This window comes from Amblyomma americanum, chromosome 1 (assembly GCF_052857255.1).
Source record: "Amblyomma americanum isolate KBUSLIRL-KWMA chromosome 1, ASM5285725v1, whole genome shotgun sequence".
NCBI classification, from domain to species: domain Eukaryota; kingdom Metazoa; phylum Arthropoda; class Arachnida; order Ixodida; family Ixodidae; genus Amblyomma; species Amblyomma americanum.
This window is the reverse complement of record NC_135497.1, coordinates 352,260,781-352,282,897: the sequence shown is the minus strand read 5'-3', so window position 1 is coordinate 352,282,897 and position 22,117 is coordinate 352,260,781. Positions and strand designations below refer to the sequence as shown.

At 44.9% G+C, this 22,117-nt stretch overlaps 1 protein-coding gene across 2 annotated transcripts in view; it reads right to left on the bottom strand.

The window, feature by feature from the left end:
* Positions 1–488: 488 nt before the first annotated feature.
* Positions 489–22,117, bottom strand: part of LOC144115573 (sec1 family domain-containing protein 2-like) — a 42,619-nt gene continuing 20,990 nt past the window's right edge. For both annotated transcript variants that reach the window (XM_077649998.1, XM_077649999.1), the window contains 8 exons: positions 18,966–19,084; positions 18,255–18,452; positions 10,625–10,724; positions 10,480–10,549; positions 10,142–10,253; positions 9,668–9,823; positions 754–886; positions 489–611 (listed from right to left, as the gene is read on the bottom strand). In XM_077649998.1, coding sequence (XP_077506124.1) covers positions 540–611; positions 754–886; positions 9,668–9,823; positions 10,142–10,253; positions 10,480–10,549; positions 10,625–10,724; positions 18,255–18,452; positions 18,966–19,084 — 960 coding nt within the window. In that variant the 3' untranslated portion in view covers positions 489–539. The remainder of the gene's footprint in view (positions 612–753; positions 887–9,667; positions 9,824–10,141; positions 10,254–10,479; positions 10,550–10,624; positions 10,725–18,254; positions 18,453–18,965; positions 19,085–22,117) is intronic.

Below are 22,117 nucleotides of genomic sequence, written 5' to 3'. Positions count from 1 at the left end.
GTGCTGTCTGCCTGCTTGAATATTTTTGTCCCGACTCCACTTTCCTTCCTTTAGTATTACCATACGCTACGGTACGTGAGGACTTTTGACCCTTTGGAGTTAACTATTGAAAATTGAACATGCAGTCTGTATCCCAGAATGCAGCATGCAAGAAAACCGTTTCCTACACGGAAGCTCTGGTTAGAACCACACTGTCGACTCTAGCAGCCGGTTCCTTGTCTTACTGTGCCGTACACATAAGCCAGCAACTGCTGCGCGTACAGTACGGGAGGAAGTACCAAGTGTTGATCCCTGCTCTCATCGGTGCCTCAGCTGCTGCGTACACTACGGCGAAAAAAATCGCGGAGTACAAACTTCTCTGACTTCACTCCTGCTCATCACTGTCGACAGAAGTTGCGCCAACGCTGCAAAATTGAACACCGACGTGTTGTGATCGCAGCACCAGCACGGAATACTTCACAGTTTGTAACGTCAACGCTTACAAAAAGTGTCGCACACAGCTTGCCATTTATTGCGTTCTACCATTTCACGTAATGTGATCACGTGCAGTGTTCAAAGAGGAGGCCCAGTTGCTGGGACGGCTTGGCCAAAGTCGTGCTTCCAGTGATGACCTGCAGGAACAAAGAAAAGTGCTTTTGCGTTTGTGCTGATAATTTAGTTAAAAGAGCTGAAGTGAACCCGCCAAACGAGCACTGAACAAAGCGCAGCTGTGTTACTATAAATTCACGTTTTTGTAACTGTTTGCATGCATACCTGCTGTGTCAGTTTTCTTGATGAAGTGATGTCATTGACGAGCTTCACCTCTGAAGCAGTTACGCCACCAATAATGAAAATAATAAGCACTGGACTGTCCTTCGGTGATGGCTTGGTTGCACTCCTGAAAAGACTGTGCATACAAATGGGAATTAAGTTCAGTAGACCCTTGGTTTGAACTAGTTCAAAAACGTAAAGCAGCGCAGACAACATTTTATAAATTATACTACAGGAATTGAGCAAAGTGCAAAATCTTGTTTTTGTGCTATCCATTCTAGCGCCACCTCACATCCTTCACCACTAATATGTAAAAAGCACCCTTGTTTCTATCCCAATCCATGCAGCACATGCTACCATTACCATTCAATTATGACTGCGAAGGTTATCCTTGAAATGGGAAGAAGCTTGTGTCCAGTCAGTTATCTGCAAGCGTAGTTAATGTGGGAGATGGGGCAAAAAAGTAAACTTTTGAACCACCAGAGCGATTTCAATAAAATCAGAATTTTAATAGAGCCATCTCCGTCAAATATCATTACTCTATGTTGATTGTATCAAGAGGGATACAATGCAAAAAATGAAATTGTGACTCTAAGGTTACTTGGGGAAAGCTAGCGCTTTGAAATGGACAAATACTTTTCGATCATTTCATGTGCTATGCTATTAGAAAGCCCACTGCACAGGAATGCGGATTTATTTTTCCATTTTTTCTACCTTACTTTTCATAAGTTGTATGAACATAAATGCCTCTTTTTTTTTCTGTTCTTGTCCGCATTAGTAATTCTCATTTTTCACTGTGAACAAACAAGAATATGGAAAAAACAAGCCCACTGTCCCATTCCACAAAAAATTTTGGCCTGGAAAGGCTCGAAAAACACATTTCTTGTGTAATATAGAAGTGATAGTTTTCCTAACAAGACAAATTGGCAAAAAAATGAGGGGAAAACTGGATTCAAAGTTTTCACAATGCCCATGTTTATTTCTAGTGCTCAAATCTTCAAACAAAACCCCCAGGTGCATAAGTGGGACCGTCCTCATCCAATCGACGCTGTTCAGCAACAATGGCTTCAAGCTTCTGCCTCTTCTGGGCCACTTTTGAACCACCAAATGCTTGTTCCAGGCATGACCTTGCGGTGTTCGCAAAGTGCTTTGCACTGTGTGTGCCACAAGTAATGCCTGGCTTTCTAAATGGTTTGTCAGTGGCCTCCGGGTCGGCATTAAAGTATAAAACAGCCGAGGCTACTACTGTCTCCACAGTCCTTGAGTATGCAAATGCAGTCTTCGGACTGCAATTCGTTGAAGGACTTGTCTGCATTTTGAGTTTGCATCCTTGAGCACTGCGAAAGTAAGTCCATGTTTGCCAGTCTCTTGTACAGAGGCAAGACCTCATCAGCAGCATCTCCACTGAATTCAGGCCAATGACCTCGGACCACTGGTGAATTCTCGGCAGAGAGTAGGACCCTCACCGACGCTCAAATAAATGTGAATTTCTTATGAGCTGGCAGACAGATCCAAGCAAAAATTTCTGAATTCTTGAACAGCACTGGAATTGAAAAATCTGAAAAGTTTTTTTTTAAAGCAAAATTTGTCATTTTTTGTCCTGTGTCCCCACTTAACAAGCTTTCAATCTGCATTAATGCATTACACCAAGCACTGAAGTTTTTGTTGTTAGGCTTGGCATTTGTGGGTGATGGTCCCGAAACCGACTTGGAAGACTACTGGCCACGTCCCCTCTTGCTATCTGATATCTTGCCTATGCAATGTTCATTCACACAAAACTTGCACCTCGTCCATTTGGAATTCCACCAGACCTACTTAAATGACTCATAAGTAGTGGTACAGAATCATGCAGCTTGATATGTCACGTCAAGCTACAGACGGCACACCAGCATTTCAAGCATCAAATCGTCCCTCATTCCACCTCCACTGTCATTTTGCCACAAAACTTCACAACTCTGCCTTTTTCATAAGCTATACTATGCTTCACCCTCGCATGTGGTGTAACACACTGCTACGTCTGCCTGACAGAACATCGCACTGCCGATTTAGCAGTTTAGCGCTGCTAACACCTTCAATAAACCCTTTTCGCCTTCTGCCATAGAACAGCAGATTGAACTGCCTGAGTTAATTGCAAATATGCATGATCCAATAAAATTAACGAAATTACTTGCAGATCATATTGTGGTGGAGGTGCTGGGTAGGCTATGGTTCGGCTTGTAGTAACGGAGGCCTGATAGCTTGCAGCACCTCTTTGCGGATAACGCTCATAAGGGAGCTGGCCGCTGGCTGCGACATACCACAAATCTTCTCTAGCTCCTCACGGACAACAGTGCGGATCATGTCACGGAGAAATTCGGTATTGCTGTTGAAAACCGGGAGGGACGTAACAGAAGCAGCAAGGACTGGCCGGTCGTACGCGGTGGAACACTACCAGAAGACCTGCTCCATCGTGACTGCCTCCGCTAGAAACTCGGCAACAGTGTTGGGGGGGCTGCGCACGAGGCCGGCAAAAAGCTGTTCTTTAACACCGCGCATTAGGTGGCGCAGCTTTTTGGCTTCCGACATGGCTGGGTCAGCCCGTCGGAAGAGCCGCGCCATGTCTTCGACGTACATGGTAACCGTTTCGTTGGGCATTTGCATACAGGGCTGCAAGGCTCGTTCAGCTCGCTCCCGACGATCAGCGCTGACATACGCGGCGAGCAGTTGACGTCGGAACTCGGGCCATGATGAAAAAGTGTCCTCACGGCTTTCATACCACGTATGAGCACCGTCCTCGAAGCTGAACAAAATGTTCCTCAGCTTGGCGGCGTCATCTCATTGGTTAAATGCGGCGACACGTTCAAACTGGAGGAGCCAATCTTCCACGTCCTCAAGTTGAGTCCCGTGAAAGGACTTTGGTAGCCGTGGGTTCTGGAGGGTGTAGCACGCGACGCCTTGCATGACCGGTTGAGGGGTAGGCGCCGAGGGAGAGTCGAATGGCCTGAGCACAGGAGGCAGTCGGCCAGGAGGCGAGGTTGTCTCCAATAGCCCATGCTCAGGGGGCAGTCCAAGATTTCGGCTGCTGACCCGGTGCACTGGCATGTCGACAGGGAGAGGTCTGGGGTCCTCGGTGTTCGGAGGGGTGTGCGACATATTCCAGAGCGATTTGTCCAGCGCACTCCACCAGGTTGATGAACGTGACCGCGAAAAAACGGCCTTCATCACACCCGACGGCCTATATGAATTTAAGGTGTTGCCCTTCGGCCTTTGCTCTGCGCCAGCGACGTTTCAGCGCATGATGGATACTGTCCTGGCTGGCCTCAAATGGCAAACCTGTTTAGTTTACCTAGATGACGTGGTGGTGTTCTCAGAAACCTTCGACCAACACCTTGAACGCCTGCGGACCGTGTTGGATGCTCTACGGTTGGCCGACTTGACACTTAAACCAGAGAAATTCCACTTTGGCTACAAAGAGCTCAAGTATCTCGGCCATGTTGTGAGCGCCGATGGCATACGACCCGATCCCGAGAAAACTGCCACCGTAGCTAAGTTTCCCCGTCCTACTACAAAGCAAACGCTCAAGCGCTTCTTGGGTTTGTGCGCCTACTACCGCCGTTTTATCGCCGACTTCTCCAAGATCGCTGAACCCCTCACCCATTTAACACGTGACAATATACCGTTCGGCTAAACTGCCGAGCAACAGGCTGCTTTCACAGAGCTGCGCCAATGGCTGCACACTACCCCTGTGCTGGCTCACTTCGATGAGGAGGCTGCTACCGAGATACACATTGACGCTAGCAACATCGGGCTTGGTGCCGTCCTCGTTCAACGTCAAGAAGGCGTGGAATCTGTGATCGCGTATGCGAGTCGCACACTCTCGCGCACCGAAATCAAATACTCCACCTCGGAAAAAGAGTGCCTCGCTGTCGTCTGGGCCACGATGAAATTTAGGCCTTATATCTACGGTCGTCATTTTAAAGTGGTCACCGACACCATTCCTTGTGCTGGCTTACCAATCTTCGGCACCCATCAGGCCGCCCAGCACGCTGGAGCCTTCGCCTTCAAGAATTTGATTACACAATTGCCTATAAGTCCGGACGTAAACACGCAGACGCCGACACGCTCTCACGCGCACCCGTCAAGCAAGCTGATGACAGCACAGAGGATGACAATCGTTTCCTAGGTGTGATCAGCAGTTCGGACTTAGTGGCAAAGCAGCGTGCTGACGCTGACCTGCTGTCTGTCATGGATCACCTGGAGGGCAATGCTTCCAACGTACCTCGACACTTTTTCCACCACTTGTCCTCTTTTTGCATTTATAATGGCGTACTGTTCAAGAAAAACTCCAGCAACGGTGACCGGCCCTACCTCCTAGTCGTGCCATCAGACCTCCGCGATGACATCCTTTCGGCGTGTCATGATGAGCCCACCTTTGGCCACTTGGGATTTGCACGCACGCTCGCTCGAGTGCGTCAGGGCTATTATTGGCCTAAACTTGCAAAGACCATCCACCGCTACGTCAGAGGTTGCCGTGAGTGCCAGCGTCGTAAGCCACCACTGCTCAAGCCTGCAGGTTTGCTCCAACCAATTGCGCCACCTAGCACACCTTTTGACCAAGTCAGCATTGATCTTCTGGGCCCATTCCCTGTGTCGTTTTCTGGCAATAAGTGGATTATAGTTGCGACTGATTATTTGACGCGCTATGCGGAAACCTAGGCGATGCCGCGCAGTACATCCTCTGAAATCGCGCGCTTCTTCATACACCACATTGTTTTACAAAATGGCGCCCCGTCCTCCGTCATCACCGATAGGGGCACCGCGTTCACAAGGCAGCTCATGCACGAGGTGTTCCAGCTGAGTCACACGAACCACCGCAAGACTACTGCATACCACTCGCAGTCAAACGGGCTCACGGAGCGCCTCAACAAAACCTTAGCGGACATGCTCGCAATGTACGTTGACGTACAGCACAAGACTTGGGACGAGATCCTCCCATATGTGACGTTTGCCTACAACACGGCGATTGAGGAAACGACTCGATTTACGCCGTTTCACCTCGTCTACGGGCGTGATGTCCAAACGATGGTCGATGCCATGCTTCCGTGCCCCCCTGAAGGGCAGGCGCTCACGTCAGACGCCGAGGAATTTACCCGGCACGCAGAGGAAGCCCGCCAACTGGCCCATATGCACATCCGCTGGCAGCAGGCAACGGATGCAGAACGCTACAACCAACGACATCGCCACGTTGAGTATAACCGTGACGACAAAGTGTGGGTATGGACCCCAGTACATCGCCCCCGCCTGTCGGAGAAGCTCCTGAGCTGCTACTTTGGACCCTACACAGTGTTGCACCGCATCACGGATGTGACGTATGAAGCCCTCATCGATGGCACTCTGCCCAGTTCGCGCCGTCGACCGCAGCCTGAGGCCGTGCACGTACAGCGTATGAAGCCGCACTTTACGCAGTAATGGGCACCTCGTTCGCTCCAAGTGCGCCCACGTTTTTGCTTCCTTTTTTTGAATGGGGAGGGGGAATAATGCCGCCAGGTGTCCCCGGGCGGCGCCTTGAGGACAAAGAAGTGAGATGCGCGTGCTCTTTGCAGCTGGGACGCTGCTTGATTCCTTGTGGCCTGTGCCTCCCTTTTTGATTCTGCAACCCATTTGTGACAATATTGTTCATCAGCTGCCACTTGTCTGTTCCTTTTCATTTGATTCATTTGCATTTCTTACCGTCAAAGATCAACAAACACCAACAACGCTTTGGGGCTTAAAGCTCTTGTTAAAAAGACAGCTATCGCAAGTACTGTGGGTGCCAGGCTTGGCCATAACGTATATGAACAGTGTACTGTGAAGCAAGGAAAGTGAAATGTCACAGCAACTGCTGGGTTGGCAGTTTGTGTGCTTTTATATCTATCTGGCTGCACATGTGAGCAAGCACTGTCTCTGCAGCCCTACATCTAATGTAAGAGGTCACTTTCTATGTTACATTGCACACAGCTTGAAAGCTTCAAACAATCATGGAGCACTTATGCAGTAAGCACAGATGCTTGGTTTGGTTTATGGGGGTTTAACGTCCCAAAGCGACTCGGGCTATGAGGGACGCTCTAGTGAAGGGCTCCGGAAATTTCGACCACCTGGTGTTCTTTAATGTGCACTGACATCGCACAGTACATGGGCCTCTAGAATTTTGCCTCCACCGAAATTCGACCACCGCGGCCGGGATCGAACCCGTACCTTTCGGGTCAGCAGCCGAGTGCCATAACCACTGAGCCAGCGCGGCAGTTCATTTCACATATACATGAAGTGACAAAAGTAAGAACAAACAAATTTGTCCGATGTTTCACAAAAGTGGCATTTCAGTATTTTTTATAGATGCAGCATGTCAGAGTATTTTATAGATGCAAGTTTCATCTAAAAAAAAAAAAAAAGGACGGCACCATAAAGCACTGTGGTACCTTCTTTGTGTTCATCTAGTAGCTGGGAGGTGTGCTATAGCTGTGTGGATCGCTGGCAACTTGCCTAATTTGTTACTTGATGTCATTTACTGACCTCCCAGGCGTTCTTGCGTTTTGCACACATGCAAAGATGAATGCTTAGCATGTCTAATTATATGCCCTGTTAACATTACTGACAAACAATCCAGGTAGCAGATATTTCAAGAAAGACTACTTCGCACAGAACTAACTACATAGCTTAAACCAAAGTTTCAAGGGATAGCACATTTTGCAAGAATGTAATAATGTGAGCCAACACCTGGAACACTTAGGAATACCTTTTGCTGAATGTTTAACCCTTTTTAGGACAGCAGGACACACATGGTTGCATTTGCTTCAAGTGCCGAGAAATGGTAAACGGTGCACCTACGTAACATATTTTTGCATGCTGAATACTACCAAACTAACAAACAAACAATTCAGCGTGTTTTTAGCTTCAGCTATTAGGCCTCTTTGGTGTTCTGAGTGTTTTTACAAGTGTGGGTATGCAGTTAGACACAGCCCAGTTTGTTGGGAAAAATAAATTTTCAAAATTTGTTGAAGTTTTCAGCCTTTTCCTTCAGTCAAGTGCCTCATAATACTTATTGAAGTAATTTTCAATTCTAATGCAAATTTACTTTTGCGTCCAATAGACTCGGGTACAGTACCACATTTTAGATCTTTTTAAGCAGTCGTAGGTACAAGTGTGTACCCCCCTTTTTTACAAAACCAATGGACAAAATGGCTTAAAAGTGATATCATTAAATTTCTAGAGTAATTCTGAGTGCAATTTTGGTTTGGTTTATAGGAGTTTAACGTCCCAAAGCGACTCGGGCATTGGGACGCCATAGTTTCAACCACCTGGGGATCTCTAACGTGCACTGACATCGCACAGTATAGGGGCCTCCAGAATTTCACCTCCATAGAAATTCGACCTCTGCGGCCGGGATCGAACCCTCGTCTTTCGGGTCAGCAGCCGAGCGCCATAACCACTGAGCCACCACGGCGGCCGACTGCAATTTTACCATTTGTATTTGTATTTTACCATTTGTCTCATACCTCTAGTGGTTTGAAACTTATTTGCTAATGAAGTGAGCTTCATTATAAATTACAGCTTCTACTGAGCTCATTACAGCTCATTTCATAAGCTCTACAGCCGTAAGAGCTCATTACAGCTCAATTCATTACAGCTTCTAATGAGCTGTATGCATGTCTCACATGCATACAAATGAATGCAATTTTACCATTTGTATGCATGTTAGACGTACATACACCTCATTAGAAGCTGTAATGAATTGAGCTGTAATGAGCTCATTACAGCTGCAGAGCTCAGTAGAAGCTGTAATTTCTAATGAAGCTCACTTCATTAGAAAATAAGTTCCAAACCACTAGAGGTATGAGAAAGGTTCCATTGGTAAGTCGCAAGGCATCACAAAAGAACATCAAATGGTACATTTTTTTAAATGGCACCTTGTTTGGAGCTTCTGAACAAAGAGTGCAAAAATAAAAATCTCTGTGGCATGAGCACCTGCTTAGAGAAATGAGCATCTGGCGGCACATGCTCAATGGCTGCTGCCCTGTCGTGGTTACTAAGCTGGTGCAACTGCAGTTGCTATTGGCACATACATGCAGGGACAGTCTCGAAGCCACTGCTGCGAACTAATTCTTTCATGCAACACATCGCTCCCAGTTTTTGCGCTTAGGGCAAGCATGGTGCAATGTACACAGCGTAGCAATATGATTACGCCATGCTTACCATTTATGTGTACAGCATAGCACCATGCTATGGTGGTGCTGTGGTGAGCGCAGTGAAGGGGAAAATGTTTTAAGGCAAGTTTCACCTTCACTGAGACAGACATTGCTACCATGCATATCTACGAAAAAAAATCTGCTTTTGTGGCTCAGTATCTTTGCAGACAATGCATACATATTCAATCTATCCTCACCGTACCATACAAATACTGCAGCTAGACATAATATTAATAAAGCCAGGGGCCAAATGCCACCTTCACGTATATTATGAGTGAAACAAGCCAGTGTTTTAACCAGGAGAGGTGTCTAGGCCTGTCTCTCTTAGTGTTGCAACAGTTGGTATACTGTGGCAACAGTTTCAATATTATGCCTATTACTGAACTCTAAATACATGAGGACAAAAAAAATAAATGCGTAAATACAGAAAAAAAAAACAAGAAAGTGGATGGAATCCTTCTTTGATAAAGGTCTTACTGAAGCAAGCAAAATTCCACAAAAAAAGCGATGGTATTACGTCTTTTATAATTTATGGCTTGCCAAAGGCCACCATCTGCATGAGTGAGGCATTTAATCTGCTAGGCATTTGATTAAAAAAACGGTTCGATAGACTAGCTATGAATAAGAACCTAGCGTGTTAGCTCAACTAGTTGTACTACTCCTATTTAAGTGAAAATAAAGCTGGGCTTCTCCAGGCACAGACAGAAGTGGATTACCCAAATCCTGCTTTGAATATGTCGCTCAGCCCTCCAGAATGGTGGTCAAGGTCCGGCACCGCAGATGCACTAGGATCAAATATGTCCTGCAGCACTTGCTTCAGTAGGGGCTTGTACACTGCTGGTTGCACCACGTTATCCTCTTCAATAATGCTCCTGCACAAGACAACTCACTGAGGAACACAAAGTGCCCTTGCCAGCACATCACTCAATATGGCACGTGCGAACTTTGCACTTCACATCAGTGTTCTTTCCACCAAAAGGGAAATGTGTGTGCTCTGGCATTTAACATGGACTTGAAAGCCTGAGGAATATGTGTGAACTTGTTACAGCTGTGCATAGCCTATGGTCCTTGACAGCTGTGCACAGTTGGGTGTAAAAAACTGCAGCCTCTTGCAGGCAGTTCTTTGTTTGTGACTATAAAAGCCGATCAAGTAAAGCAGACAGCTACCACTGTTCAAGCACTGTCCTTACCTGTACTTTCGCAGTTGTGCTCTGGCCATGCCAAGAGATTGCAGTGCACGGAAGATTCCATCAACCTTTTGAATCACAGTGCTCTCATCCAGAGTCTCCAGCTCATCTGAAACTAGATAAAACAGGTCATGCCTTGCAGTCGTCAGAAACTGTTTGTCTGTGAAGGTATTAAAATGTACAAAAAGCAGGCAAAACAGGCAGCACAGGTCACATGACAAAACTGCACAAGGTACTACAAAGACCATGTGTCGGTGGTGGACAGTGCAAGGAGCATTTCACATAAATAGGTGTACAGATATCAAGGTCAGGCACTTCATAATGAGCCGCACTGTACTTACCAAAATGTTCCAAGCATGCAGGCAAGCTGCCTTCGCCTGCTGCTTGGTAAATAGCTGCTACAATTTCAGCCTGAAATAGTTGTGTGAAGCAATGAGCTATGCCCATGTTTGTCAATAACTTGCTATACTTGTACGTTTAGCTCACCTTCAGTGTTCGCCTATCACTCTCGTTTCCCAGAGTTCTCCCTCCGTAAAGAGAGCACAACACAGCCAGGAGGACTATGATGTCTTCCAGCTGTAGTCCCCTGAGCATGAGATAGCACAGAAAAGCATTATGTAATGGCAGGCTACAGATGCATTAATATGCCAGTTTATGCAGAGCATTTCACAGCCTGAACTGGAGCAAACATCGTAAATGAACAAAGAGATTTCACTCTCCCTGCTAAGGAAAGTGAAGACGTATCCGCCAGCCATAAACCATGCAACAAGCATAGTTCTTGAGGATCCAAAAACACTAAATACCTTAAAACCTTCTCCAAACTAAAGACAACTTCATACCTCTCCTACTTGCTTTTATAAAAGGAGTTACTACATAATAATAACTGAAATGCATACATATTTAGATTTGTTTTTCCCAAAAACATATCGTCAGTGACACTGTTATTTTCTGTTGTTGAGGTCATCTATGATAATACCATACAAATCCCAATGGACAAGTTTTAGGTGGCCTATATTCTGGCAGGAACCTTCTTTTTAGCTTGACTGGGTTTAATGGCTTAGCTAACATCACGGGCTGCTGGTTAAGTCATGGCAAACTTAATATTCACACTAGCTTTCCATGCAAGCGCCAGTGGTGTCACCAAGAAACTTCTCTATTAGTGAATTTTAAAAACAAACGAGATCTACTGAGTAAGAGTGAAAGGCCTAAGGGTGTCTCATATACTTTATTTTATAATATACAGCCACAAAATGGAACTTATTTTATTAGTCCTTCAAATTGGCTATTACACATTCCCTTTTTAGTTTTTTGCCTGCCAATGGGAAATGCTCACATGCTGCTGCTCAGCCTTCATATACGATTTATGAGTGCAAGTAGTTGGGCAAGTTGGTCGTACATAGGTACTTAAGCAAGGGAAATGCGCCCGTCCTTGTGGTTTTCTCGTCGGTGTCTTTTTTTGTGCATTTCCCTTGCTTAAGTCATATACGATGTATGATGGCTTAAAAATGCTAAATACAAGAATTAAAAAATATGTTATCATGCCAAAGCTGTGCCTGTTCTATGAGGGACACCATAGTAAAGGGCTTTGGATAACTTTCAACCATCTGGGTACTGGTACTTTTGTACCTTTCCTGCATCAAAATTTAACTGCTGATCAGGAAACTGAACTCCTAACTTGTGCTAAACAACATGCGAGGTGAGCTTGTTTCAGAAATTAACACAATTTTTTTTTTCATAGAAGGCAATAGCTGCTACATTAGGATTGTACTTACATTCATTACAGAGAAAAGGCATATTGTGGTAGTGGATTTTCATTTGAGTCAGTAATTTGCTGCGGGTGAAGTGAGTCTATAAATTCTGCTGCTATGTGATATTCTGCCGCTGTTAAGTGCTAATGTTTTTCTCACTGTTACTTTTCTCACTGTTATTAGTTGTCTATTTTACAATCTTCACCAAAATGATGCATTTTTTTAACTGTTATTACTAACCCTATTTTGCCCTCCTGCAACAATCCCAAATGGGATTAGCAGTATGTATAAATAAATAAAATGCAAAAAGAAACAATGATATCTATGACACACAGCTCGCATAAGTTACAACGTGTAATGATGAAAAAATATCATTACATAAAGTAACGTTGTAAACTTAAAGGGACACTGAGGAGAAATTGAAGTTGGCTTGTATCGATGGAATACCAGCTCCTGATTACAAAAACGCCGCTCTTACTGAAAACAAGGCTCTTGTAAGGTAGAAAATAGCAAGAACCAAAATACAGGTATCGCCACCACAGGCCAATCTCGCAAGTACAAGCGTGGTGACGCCATAGGACAAGAGACGCCCCCTTTGAGGAATTTTCCATCCTACTTGGTTTCGCGAATCTCTGAGGCTGACAAAGGTAGGTTGCGCAGATCAATATTGAAGTAAGTTTTGTTTTAAAACCAATAGTGCACTTTTATCACACAAGGAAGGCAGGCAAAAGACAACGTGAATGTTGGAAGCAAAGAAAACGGATGCTTGGCGGCGCAACAGGCGGCCAGGAGAGTTTCGATTTGTTATGGCGCTTCGCGTCTATGAGCTTTGCGTGCCCCGTGGTTTTGTTTTTGACGCACTTCGATTTACAAGCGCCGAACAGCAGAGGAACTCCAAGTGCCGCTTCAAGTGCTAGTTAACCTTTGAAGGAGCCTGTTAAGGCTTGTCAGATGATCGCCACGGTCGATGAAAACCTATGATGGCACGATGTTCGGTGATCGTACAAGGCAGCACTTGTGTATTCGCACGCTTGCCCGGCGAAACATTCCCGGCTGTGCCAGTCAACTTCAAACTATTTAACGGAAATCGCTTATTAGGGACGGGAGACAAGGTACAAGACAGTTCAGAAAAATTGCTGATGGCCTAGCTCTGTTAGGCCAGGATATACCTAGCGAAAGCGCGGAGATTTCTGCATCAGAAGAGTGCATTCACTAGATGCGCCTCTATTGACGGCTGTAACTTGAGCCGTCGTGGCGGAGCGGTAGCGTTTCCGCCTCAAAGGCCGAAGGCCCTGGTTCGATTCCGAACCTCGGCACCGGACTTCTTTTCTTTTATTTAGTGAGTGGGCGGGGGGTTTCAGTGGCTCCCATGGATGCCGCCGCTGAATACGTTGGTTAGCGGTTAAGCGCAGGCTCTGTTAAGGCGCGGTTAAGCGCAGGCTCTGTTAAGGCGCGTTTATGCTGCGGCGAGGCGCGCGCGCGCACGCCCTGCACGGCGAAGTCACGTCGGTCAAAGCGAGACCCTCTATACTCCACCTGCGCTTGACCGCCGACGCGTTCGGCGGCTTCGGCGCACTCTGACCGCATTGGCGGGGAGATTGGATCATGTATCTATTTCGCGCCGAGTGCGCCAGCCGCCGCCGGCCCGGCCAGACTTATTTGGCTCCGCGGCGAGGTGCGCGTTATATTCAATAGCTGCGGCAGTTCGGCGGAGCTGTTCTTCTCGAGCTCGGCTATTTTAATCCATTCACAGTACATATCTGAAGGTACATGCAAGTTGGCGAGAGAGCCAGATCCAGTGGACCCGTTGGATCTAGCGGAAGCCGTTGAAGCGTCGTGCTCCAGCTTTGGTTTCAAGCCGCCGACTTTAAACGCGACCGCCCTCGAGCACGCATTTGTTTTTTGTGGCAAAAAAATAAATAAATAACTTGGCCCCTGCAACCGTGGGAGACCTCAACGCTGCCTACTACGCCGTGCAACCGCTCCGTTCAAGGAATCACAATCTGTTGGCCCCAAAGCCCCGGCCAGCCTCCGATGGGCGCAACGCACCCCTCGCGACTCCCCGCACTGAGGTTATGATATTTAGTTTGCAACGGCTGCTCTCTGAGGAAGGGGGAAACCACCCGCCGGCGCCTAACCTAACCGTGCTCCCTCAAAAGCATCGCACGCTGTCTGGGGCTGAGGTAGCTGAAATGCAGGCCAGAGTTTTTGCGAGAACTACGTCGTCGGGTTCGGGAACGGGATCCATCGTAACGCTGGCAAGACGCCGGTGCAAACGTAAACGAAGCGACAGTGGCGACCCCCGATAGATGCCTTCAATGTGCGGCGGCGGTAGCTTTCATTTCGGCAGCTGCTAGACCGCACCGCTAGCCGCCAGAAATCACGGAGTATCCGTTTACGTCACGTTTCACGTCACTCCGTCCTGTGTCGTCATAAGAGTTCTCCGTGTCGTCATAAGAGTTTTCGAGTTTGAATCGGAGCGGCGGGAAAAAATTTTTCAACTTCGAATCCAAATTTCTTTGAAATAAATGCATCTTTCGCTCCCGGACAAGCGTCAACAAAGCCATGAAATGCCGAACCAACAGATATTGCTAACAAAAAAATTTTGATAGGGTTCTCCTCAGTGTCCCTTTAACCCCATAAAGGTTTATGATGCTCTCAGCTCATCACGAGTGATCGGTACTTTTTTGCTTATGAAGAGCTGAGGTCGTCAAGGGTGTTCCACAATGTTTCAAGTGGCTTTTGGCGAGCCCAGCTCGTCAAATGGTATTGTTGCTGCATAAAACACAGATGGCAGCACAGGTTCCGTCGTTTCTGCTTTTCTTGAATGTGATTTGGCACACTAGATGGTGGAAGGCCTGCATTGCATTTCCCGCACTTTATAACAAACATGGCATCATATGTGCGGGGTTCTGGTGCGGGGGATCATTCTACGTCGGATGATAGAGCAAGTGATCAGCATATCGTTGTGTTTTATCCTTCAAGTGAAGAAGATAGTGATGACATTCTTACTGACAGCGAGTCTGAAGTGGAAGACAGCAGCGATGACATGATGGCCAGCTGCCGCAAATGGCGCCGTATAGAAATGAACATCTCAGTTCGACCTCCACGGTTTGAATTCAAGGGTTCTCCAGGACCAGCTCACTGTAGGTTCTCCTCCCCAACCACTGGAGTTCTTTGAGGCTTACTTTGATGATGAACAGCTTGATGTTATTGTTGTGGAGACAAACCGGTATGCCTCTCAGCTTTTGAATTTGAGTAAGCTGGACAAGCACTCTCAGTTCCGAAAATGGTTTCCAGTTATGCGAGAAGAATTGCGTGTTTCTCTTAGCCTCTTTTTGCTGCAGGGCACTGTACAGAAACCAGATGAAAGGATGTGCTGGTCAAGAAACCGGCTGATTGAGACTCCTGTCTTTGGCGAGGTAATGCCTAAAAACCGGTTTCAACTCATTATGAGAATGTTGCACATTGTTGACAATGTGACCATTGAGAACTTGGAAGGACACCCTCAACCTCATCGCCAAAAAATCTGGCCAGTGCATCAGGAGCTTCTGAACAAATACCACATGTTGTACGAGCCCGAGCGTGATGCAAGTGTCAATGAGAGCTTGTTGCTCTTCAAAGGGCAACTCAGTTGGAAGCAGTACATGCCCCTAAAGAGAGCAAGGTTTGGCATCAAGTCATTCTTGCTGTGTGAGTCTGAAAGCGGTTATATTTGGAACTCAATAATATATACTGGGAAAGGCACCAACCTGGAAAGCTCTTCAGTAGGAACAGAAACCTTCGTAATGGCGACGAAAGTTGTACTAAAGCTTGCGGAGTCCCTTCTAGACAAGGGCTATTGCATCACAACTGACAACTTTTACACAGAACTGGTTGACTTCTTGCAACAGCAAGTGTTTGTCTATACAGCGGATGGATAAAAAGCTCATAATGGCTTTATCCACTGCACACAAGGCTGATACAGCGTCATTCACTGACAAAATGGGCAACCAAACCATGAAGCCAGAAGTCATCATGACTTACAACTATACAATGGGAGGAGTCTACAGAGGAGATCAGATGCTGGCCAGCTATTCAGCGCCACGGAAGCAAAAGGAGGTCTCATAAAAGATCTTCCAATACTTATTGGATGAAGCGATCTGAGTACCAGCTGCAACTTGTTGAGGAGACCATCAGCAAGTACTCAAATAATGGCAGTACCAAGAAGAAAGGGTGGCCAGGACGTCACATGAATATGAAGCGGTTTGGCGAATGCCACTTTCCATCGCACATCCCACCAACAGAGAAGAAAAAAGAACCGACATGCTGCTGTGTTGTGTGTTACATGAAGTCAGACGGAAATGGCAAAAACATCCGCAAGCAAACGAGGATCTGGTGCAGGTGGTGCCAGAAGGCCCTCTGCGCCGTGCCATGCTTTGAACGCTGCCACACGGATGATGGTCGCATCTAGTTTGAAGGCAACTATGAAGCAATAGTGCATTTTTTGCATGGCAATTCTAAGTCAACTCTTACTTTCTGGAATTTCAAGAATTTATTGTTTTATTTCAGAATGCACCACAAAGGCCTTCGGTATGGAGGTACACGAGGAGGGGGGGGAGTAATGACCAATTAAACATTATTATCTGGCATAAATTGTTTCTGTAGATATTTTTATGCTTTAAACATGTAACTGAAGCATTTCATATCATAAAAAACTTTGGCAATTTTGAAACATAATTAACCCCTTCAGGGGTTAAAGGACTAAAGACTCCATAATTTTGCTTGCGTGTTTTCTCCTTTTAAATGATGCATTAGACATTAATATACATGGATCACCGCGTGATATTCGCCTATGACCGCTTAATAATTTATAATGGAATTTCTTCTTGACGCTGTTTTGGTTTCATCATTTAAGCGATGTCCGTGACGTATGGTTGACCTTTAGGTTATGTGAGGCACAAAAGAACTGGCAATATAACTGCTAATACGTCGTTTGATGTCATTCCAGCTCATGAAGAAGCCTGGTTTAAATGTTGTACTGAATTAAAACTACACATCAGCGTTTATATTGCAGGTTTTTTTCGTGCCTCAAGTGACCTAAAGGTAAACTGCACGTCACAGCCATCGCTCAGTTGATGAAACTGAAACATCACAAGAGAAGAAATTCAATTATAAATTATTTATCACTCATAAGTGAATATCACGTGGTGATCCATGTATTCTAATACCCACTGCATCATTCTAAAGAAGAAAACATGCAACTAAAATTAGGTGTCTATAGTCCTTTAACTGCTATTTACACATGTGCAGTCTTCTTCTGACACCTCCTGTGCACAATGGTTGCAATGCCTATGGCTTCATGACTGAGGTTTAGGTTAGTTCTTGATGACAAACATATGGTCAGCCCAATAGGGGTATGGTCTTTTTGCAGTTGCTTGCTTCAAGGTTCAGACAGTTATTTGTGAAGCAACATGTGTGGACTCTCTCTCCCTTTTTTTTTTCATCCTTGTTTGCACAAACACAACCAACCCTACTTCTCGACTTCACAAGAGACCAGAGGCCGAGTCCACAAGACGGTTCACTTTGGAATCGGCCCACTTCTCCACGAGCCACTGTGTGAGATTGGCCACATTTTCACCTGTCGTCAGCCGGCGTGACATCACGCGGCGACGTGGCCAATCCCACACGGCAGCCTACGGAGAAGCGAGCCGGTTACAAAGTGAACCGTCTCACGGATTTGGCCCCAGAGCTATGTGAATATGTGCAGCAGTAATTGAATCATTCTGGTGTTGAAACACACAATTTTAAAGCAACTCTTTACAACTTTTGCTCGAACCTATACTCTCGCATTTTAACTTGAATTGAGAAGAAATTTAGACAGGGATGTTGCCCTTCACTTAGCAGCCTGCGACTCTATAAAACATGCACCCTCTGACAGAGGTTATCTTTGTGAAACATCTTGCATGTCTGCTGTTTCACGGACACTGACTGAAGCAATACTACGCCTGAGACTGCACGTCCCGAGTGCAGAAAAATATAATTATCGTGTGTGTGCAGCGAGGGCATAAAGTCATCAGCAAAGAATAGTGCATGTGCTCCTATACAAGGTCAACAGCAGAAACATGTATCCCACTATGAACAGGGTTCTACTTTAGCCAAGAAAGCTGAGTTGTTCTACCCTGTAGTCCAAACAATCTTGCAGGCACACCTTTATTCTGAATCTCCAACCAAATGTTATGCCCTTGAAGCACTTGAAAGCTTATCCTTGTGGTCCTTTTTGAACAACCCAGAAGATGCTGCACTTTCCTTTGCTAGACAACTAATACACTCTAAAAAGCAAGAGGAGTTACAAGTGACAATAAGCTGGAGGAATGTTTTGCACATACGTGGTGTTACTGGAATGAAGAAGCTGCACCAAGCTCCGTGAAGCGGCCTCAGAAGAGACACTCGCATTTTGCACAAGCACCTTCTCTGTGCTAAGGAGGTCCTCAAGCTTTGAGTATCGGCCTTCCAGCACTGCTTGAGCTACCCCCAGGATCTGCTGTATCAAGCCTTTGTCAATGATAGCATCTCCACCATCTTTCCTGAAACCCAAAACCACAGAAAAAAAACTGCAAACAAAACACTCTGAGCTTGCTTGAACTCTTTGCTGTACATGCTTTTTTTTTGCATCAATGAAAACTTCTCAAGTATTCTCGACAGAAGCAATCCCTCATGCAATAAATGCACAAGTGCCACTGCTCTTGCCACGGTGTTGCAAAATGCAACTGCAGCTGTATAAACACATCATTTTCAACTCACGTGATGCAGGCATAAAGAACAGAAAAGCAGGGTGATAGCAAAAGCAATGCATTGCCATGTGCACAATGACTCTGGAATACTAACACCATAACTGCTCATATGATGTGCCATGTGATATGTTGCTGACACCATGCTAAGGCAAATTTATTTTACTTGTTCGCATTCACATGTTCACTGACACCATGCTTAGATGAATTTATTTCATATGTTTGCTGCCTACCCTATTAATCAAAGCAATTACAAGGAACACTATATAATCCTTTAGGAGAACGCGGGGCTTGGGCCCTTTTTTTCACCTGAATTGAAGAACTCTCTTTCGGAGCTGTTCTGCTGTAAGACGGCCTGTGATGTCCAACCGTACACCTTGTTTGAGTGCTGATTCCACAAGAAGTCGATTCAGCTCCATCATGCATTCCTATTGAGTGCAGGCATAGAAACATGTAAAGCATATTTTACCGTGAAAATGCACAGTGACATCTGTTCCACACTTTTTGCTTGAACATGTCAAAATGTTTGGTTTGGTTTTGTGGTTTTATAGTGCTTAACGTCCCAAAGTGACTGAGGCTATGAGGGATGCCGTAGTGAGGGCTCCGGATAATTTTGACCATATGGGGTTCTTTAACGTGCACTGACATCGCACAGCACACGGGCGTCTAGCATTTCGCCTACATCGAAAAGCGACTGCCGTGGCCGGCATTGAACCCGCGTCTTTCGGGTCAGCAGCTGAGCACCATAACCACTGAGCAACTGCGGCAGCTATGTCAAAATGTTTCTCAGATTAGCTTTTCTGGTAGTTGTCTGGACTAGACTAAGAAAGAGTGGTCTTAATGTCACGTTAGTTCAATTAATTAGTAAGAATTAATTAATCAATGATTAAGCAACTGGAAACAAGCCAGAAATATCAAACAGAAGGCTGTAAAACATTGGAAGAAACCCCAAACAACACAATTTGCATTACGGTAGCTTTACTGCAAAGGGTTTCCTGCACTCTGCACAAAAGCACACGAAATTCAAAACTTCCAGAAAGGATCACATGCGTTAAACACCTCTCGACTAACAGTGCTTGCCTGCTGGCTGTTGATGCAGAATTTCTCAGTTTACACAGCTGCAGTCTCCATCAGCTTTTGTATGTGGCAACAGGTTTGCTTTTCTCACGTTTATTGCACTTCCCCTTTCATAGCATGAAAAAAAAAAAAAACGTTCTTAAGAAACCTATAATTGCAGAATTTGCGCCATTCTTAGATCCGTCTGACGCCCTGCAATTTTGTAATTGGCACTTTTCAGATATTCCCAATGATTTAAAGTTAATTAGCTAAATAAATATATTAGCATGAAGTACACTATACTTCTCTTTGCAAGAGAAGACCATTAACAATGCTCTAAGTTTAATTTCTGCAAGATGTATTTTTTGTTTAATATTTACTACCTCAGATTAGATGAGGCTTCCAAATAATCAAAACATAAAATCACTAATTATCATGAAGTATAGTGATGCACATTGCAAGCAGTATTAATAACTAGTATAGTAGTACATTACAAGTGCATTCCAAAATGTTTCTAAACAAATTACAACTTTTGCTCCTTTTTTCCTGCACTTGAACGTTCAGGGTTCACACAATACTGGCAATGACGGTTCCTTGGGCGCACATGACAACATAATATGAGCTCCTCAATGCAATGCTTGATTGAATACAAGAGTGTTCAATAATGAAACACAAAAACAAAATGACAGTTTTGCTGAATAAGTCGACACAGTGAGAAAGAAAAGACTAGAATGGAAGAAAGAAAGTGGGAGAAAGGAAGAAGGTATGGTGAACTGGCAGAGGCAGCAGTACATTTTGTGGTCTTCGCCAGTGAAGGACATGCCTCCAGCTGTGCTCTAAAAGAGGGCGGTGGACAGTCCTGAAGTTGAGAGTCAAAGAGGGGAACCACTACTGGCTGCACAATGTGGTTCCCAACTGCAGTCCATGTTGTCACTCTTACCTCAACCTTGAGTTGTGCTGACTAACCCAGCCTCAGACAAATCACCATCAACACGAGCCTATTATATTTCATGGTGGCTACTATCAGCTTGGATGTGCATCAGTGACAAAATTGTGCAACTGTTAAAACGTTTAGCCAGGGACTCCGAAACTTTTTTTTCGAGTGGGGCATGTCTCCGAGTTTTTTAGTCTGTTTATTTATTTCATGTTTTATTTAAATGTTTATTCAATTCTATTTACTTTTTTCGTATATTTTCATACTTCGCTGTTCAAAAGTGTATTTGTAATGCATATAAAACTTGAATTGAAATGGGCAACATTACATATATAAAGATGTACACATCAAGAGTAATCGACAGCATTAAAAAAGTTTGTTCATACTGTTTCAATGCTAGTAATCATGCTCATGAACACAGCTGAGTCAATTAACAGTTCCTGTTGGGACATGACTGGTTTAGGTTACTGAAATTAAACATTTTAAGTCTGGCTATGAAGCCAACAAGCTCAGCCCCACTGTGCTTTACATTTATAACGTCCTAAAATTGAAGCGTTTGTCAGGAATCTGATCTGAGTTTAAGAAGTTGGAGACTTGGGGGGGGGGGGGGGGCTGCCCTCTCTGGAGAAATGTGCCCCACCCCTCCTGTTACGGAGTCCCTGCTTTTAGCCCAAATGAACCCACAGGTCTTTTTTAGACTTTTATTTAATCACTGTATAAAGGCTAATCGTAGAGCACTCATTATAACATGTTTGTTATTGTTTCTAAAAATGAAGGGCTTACTCTTTGGCAAAGTGCATAGCGTGCTTAATTGAAACTGAGTGCTTGTTGGCATTAGCTGCGTAATGTCTCTTTTTCCTGTATGATTAACACAATGGCAGCAAGCAAAAAAAAGAAACTAATTGTTCTTAAGCCAAATCACAGACATGTGGACTGTGCTGCCAGGACATATAACATTTCTCAATTATATAAAGAACTGTAGTATAAAAAACAGAAGGTCTCATTCTCCCATTCTGTTTTTGACCTCCTGGTGAGACTTTACAAATTTTTATTTATGGAGTGCGGTTATCCTCCTTGAGTGCATGCTTTTCCTCGTCTATTATTATTCGTGTCATTGTATTTTAGTTTTCTGTGGTACTTTCGGCCAAACGAGCAGAAGTTATTGTGTTTCCCCGCCTGCAATAATGCCTTCGGGCGCTGCAGGTCTCTGTAATAAATCAGTGCTCAACATAATGAATAGATTTTTTTACCACAGCACATGTTAAACAGTATAAGGACTCTGACTGTATTAAGCATGACCATAAGGTTAGCATTAAATACACTATTGATCTTTTCTGCCATTGAAAGTCACTGGAGTGGAACCACCCCTTTTAAAAGGGTCAAGCTGCCAGTATTTATCTAGCACATTTATTTTTCAAAAATTAGACACATTCAAAGATTGACAGCAGTTTGATTTTAGATGTAAATTTAT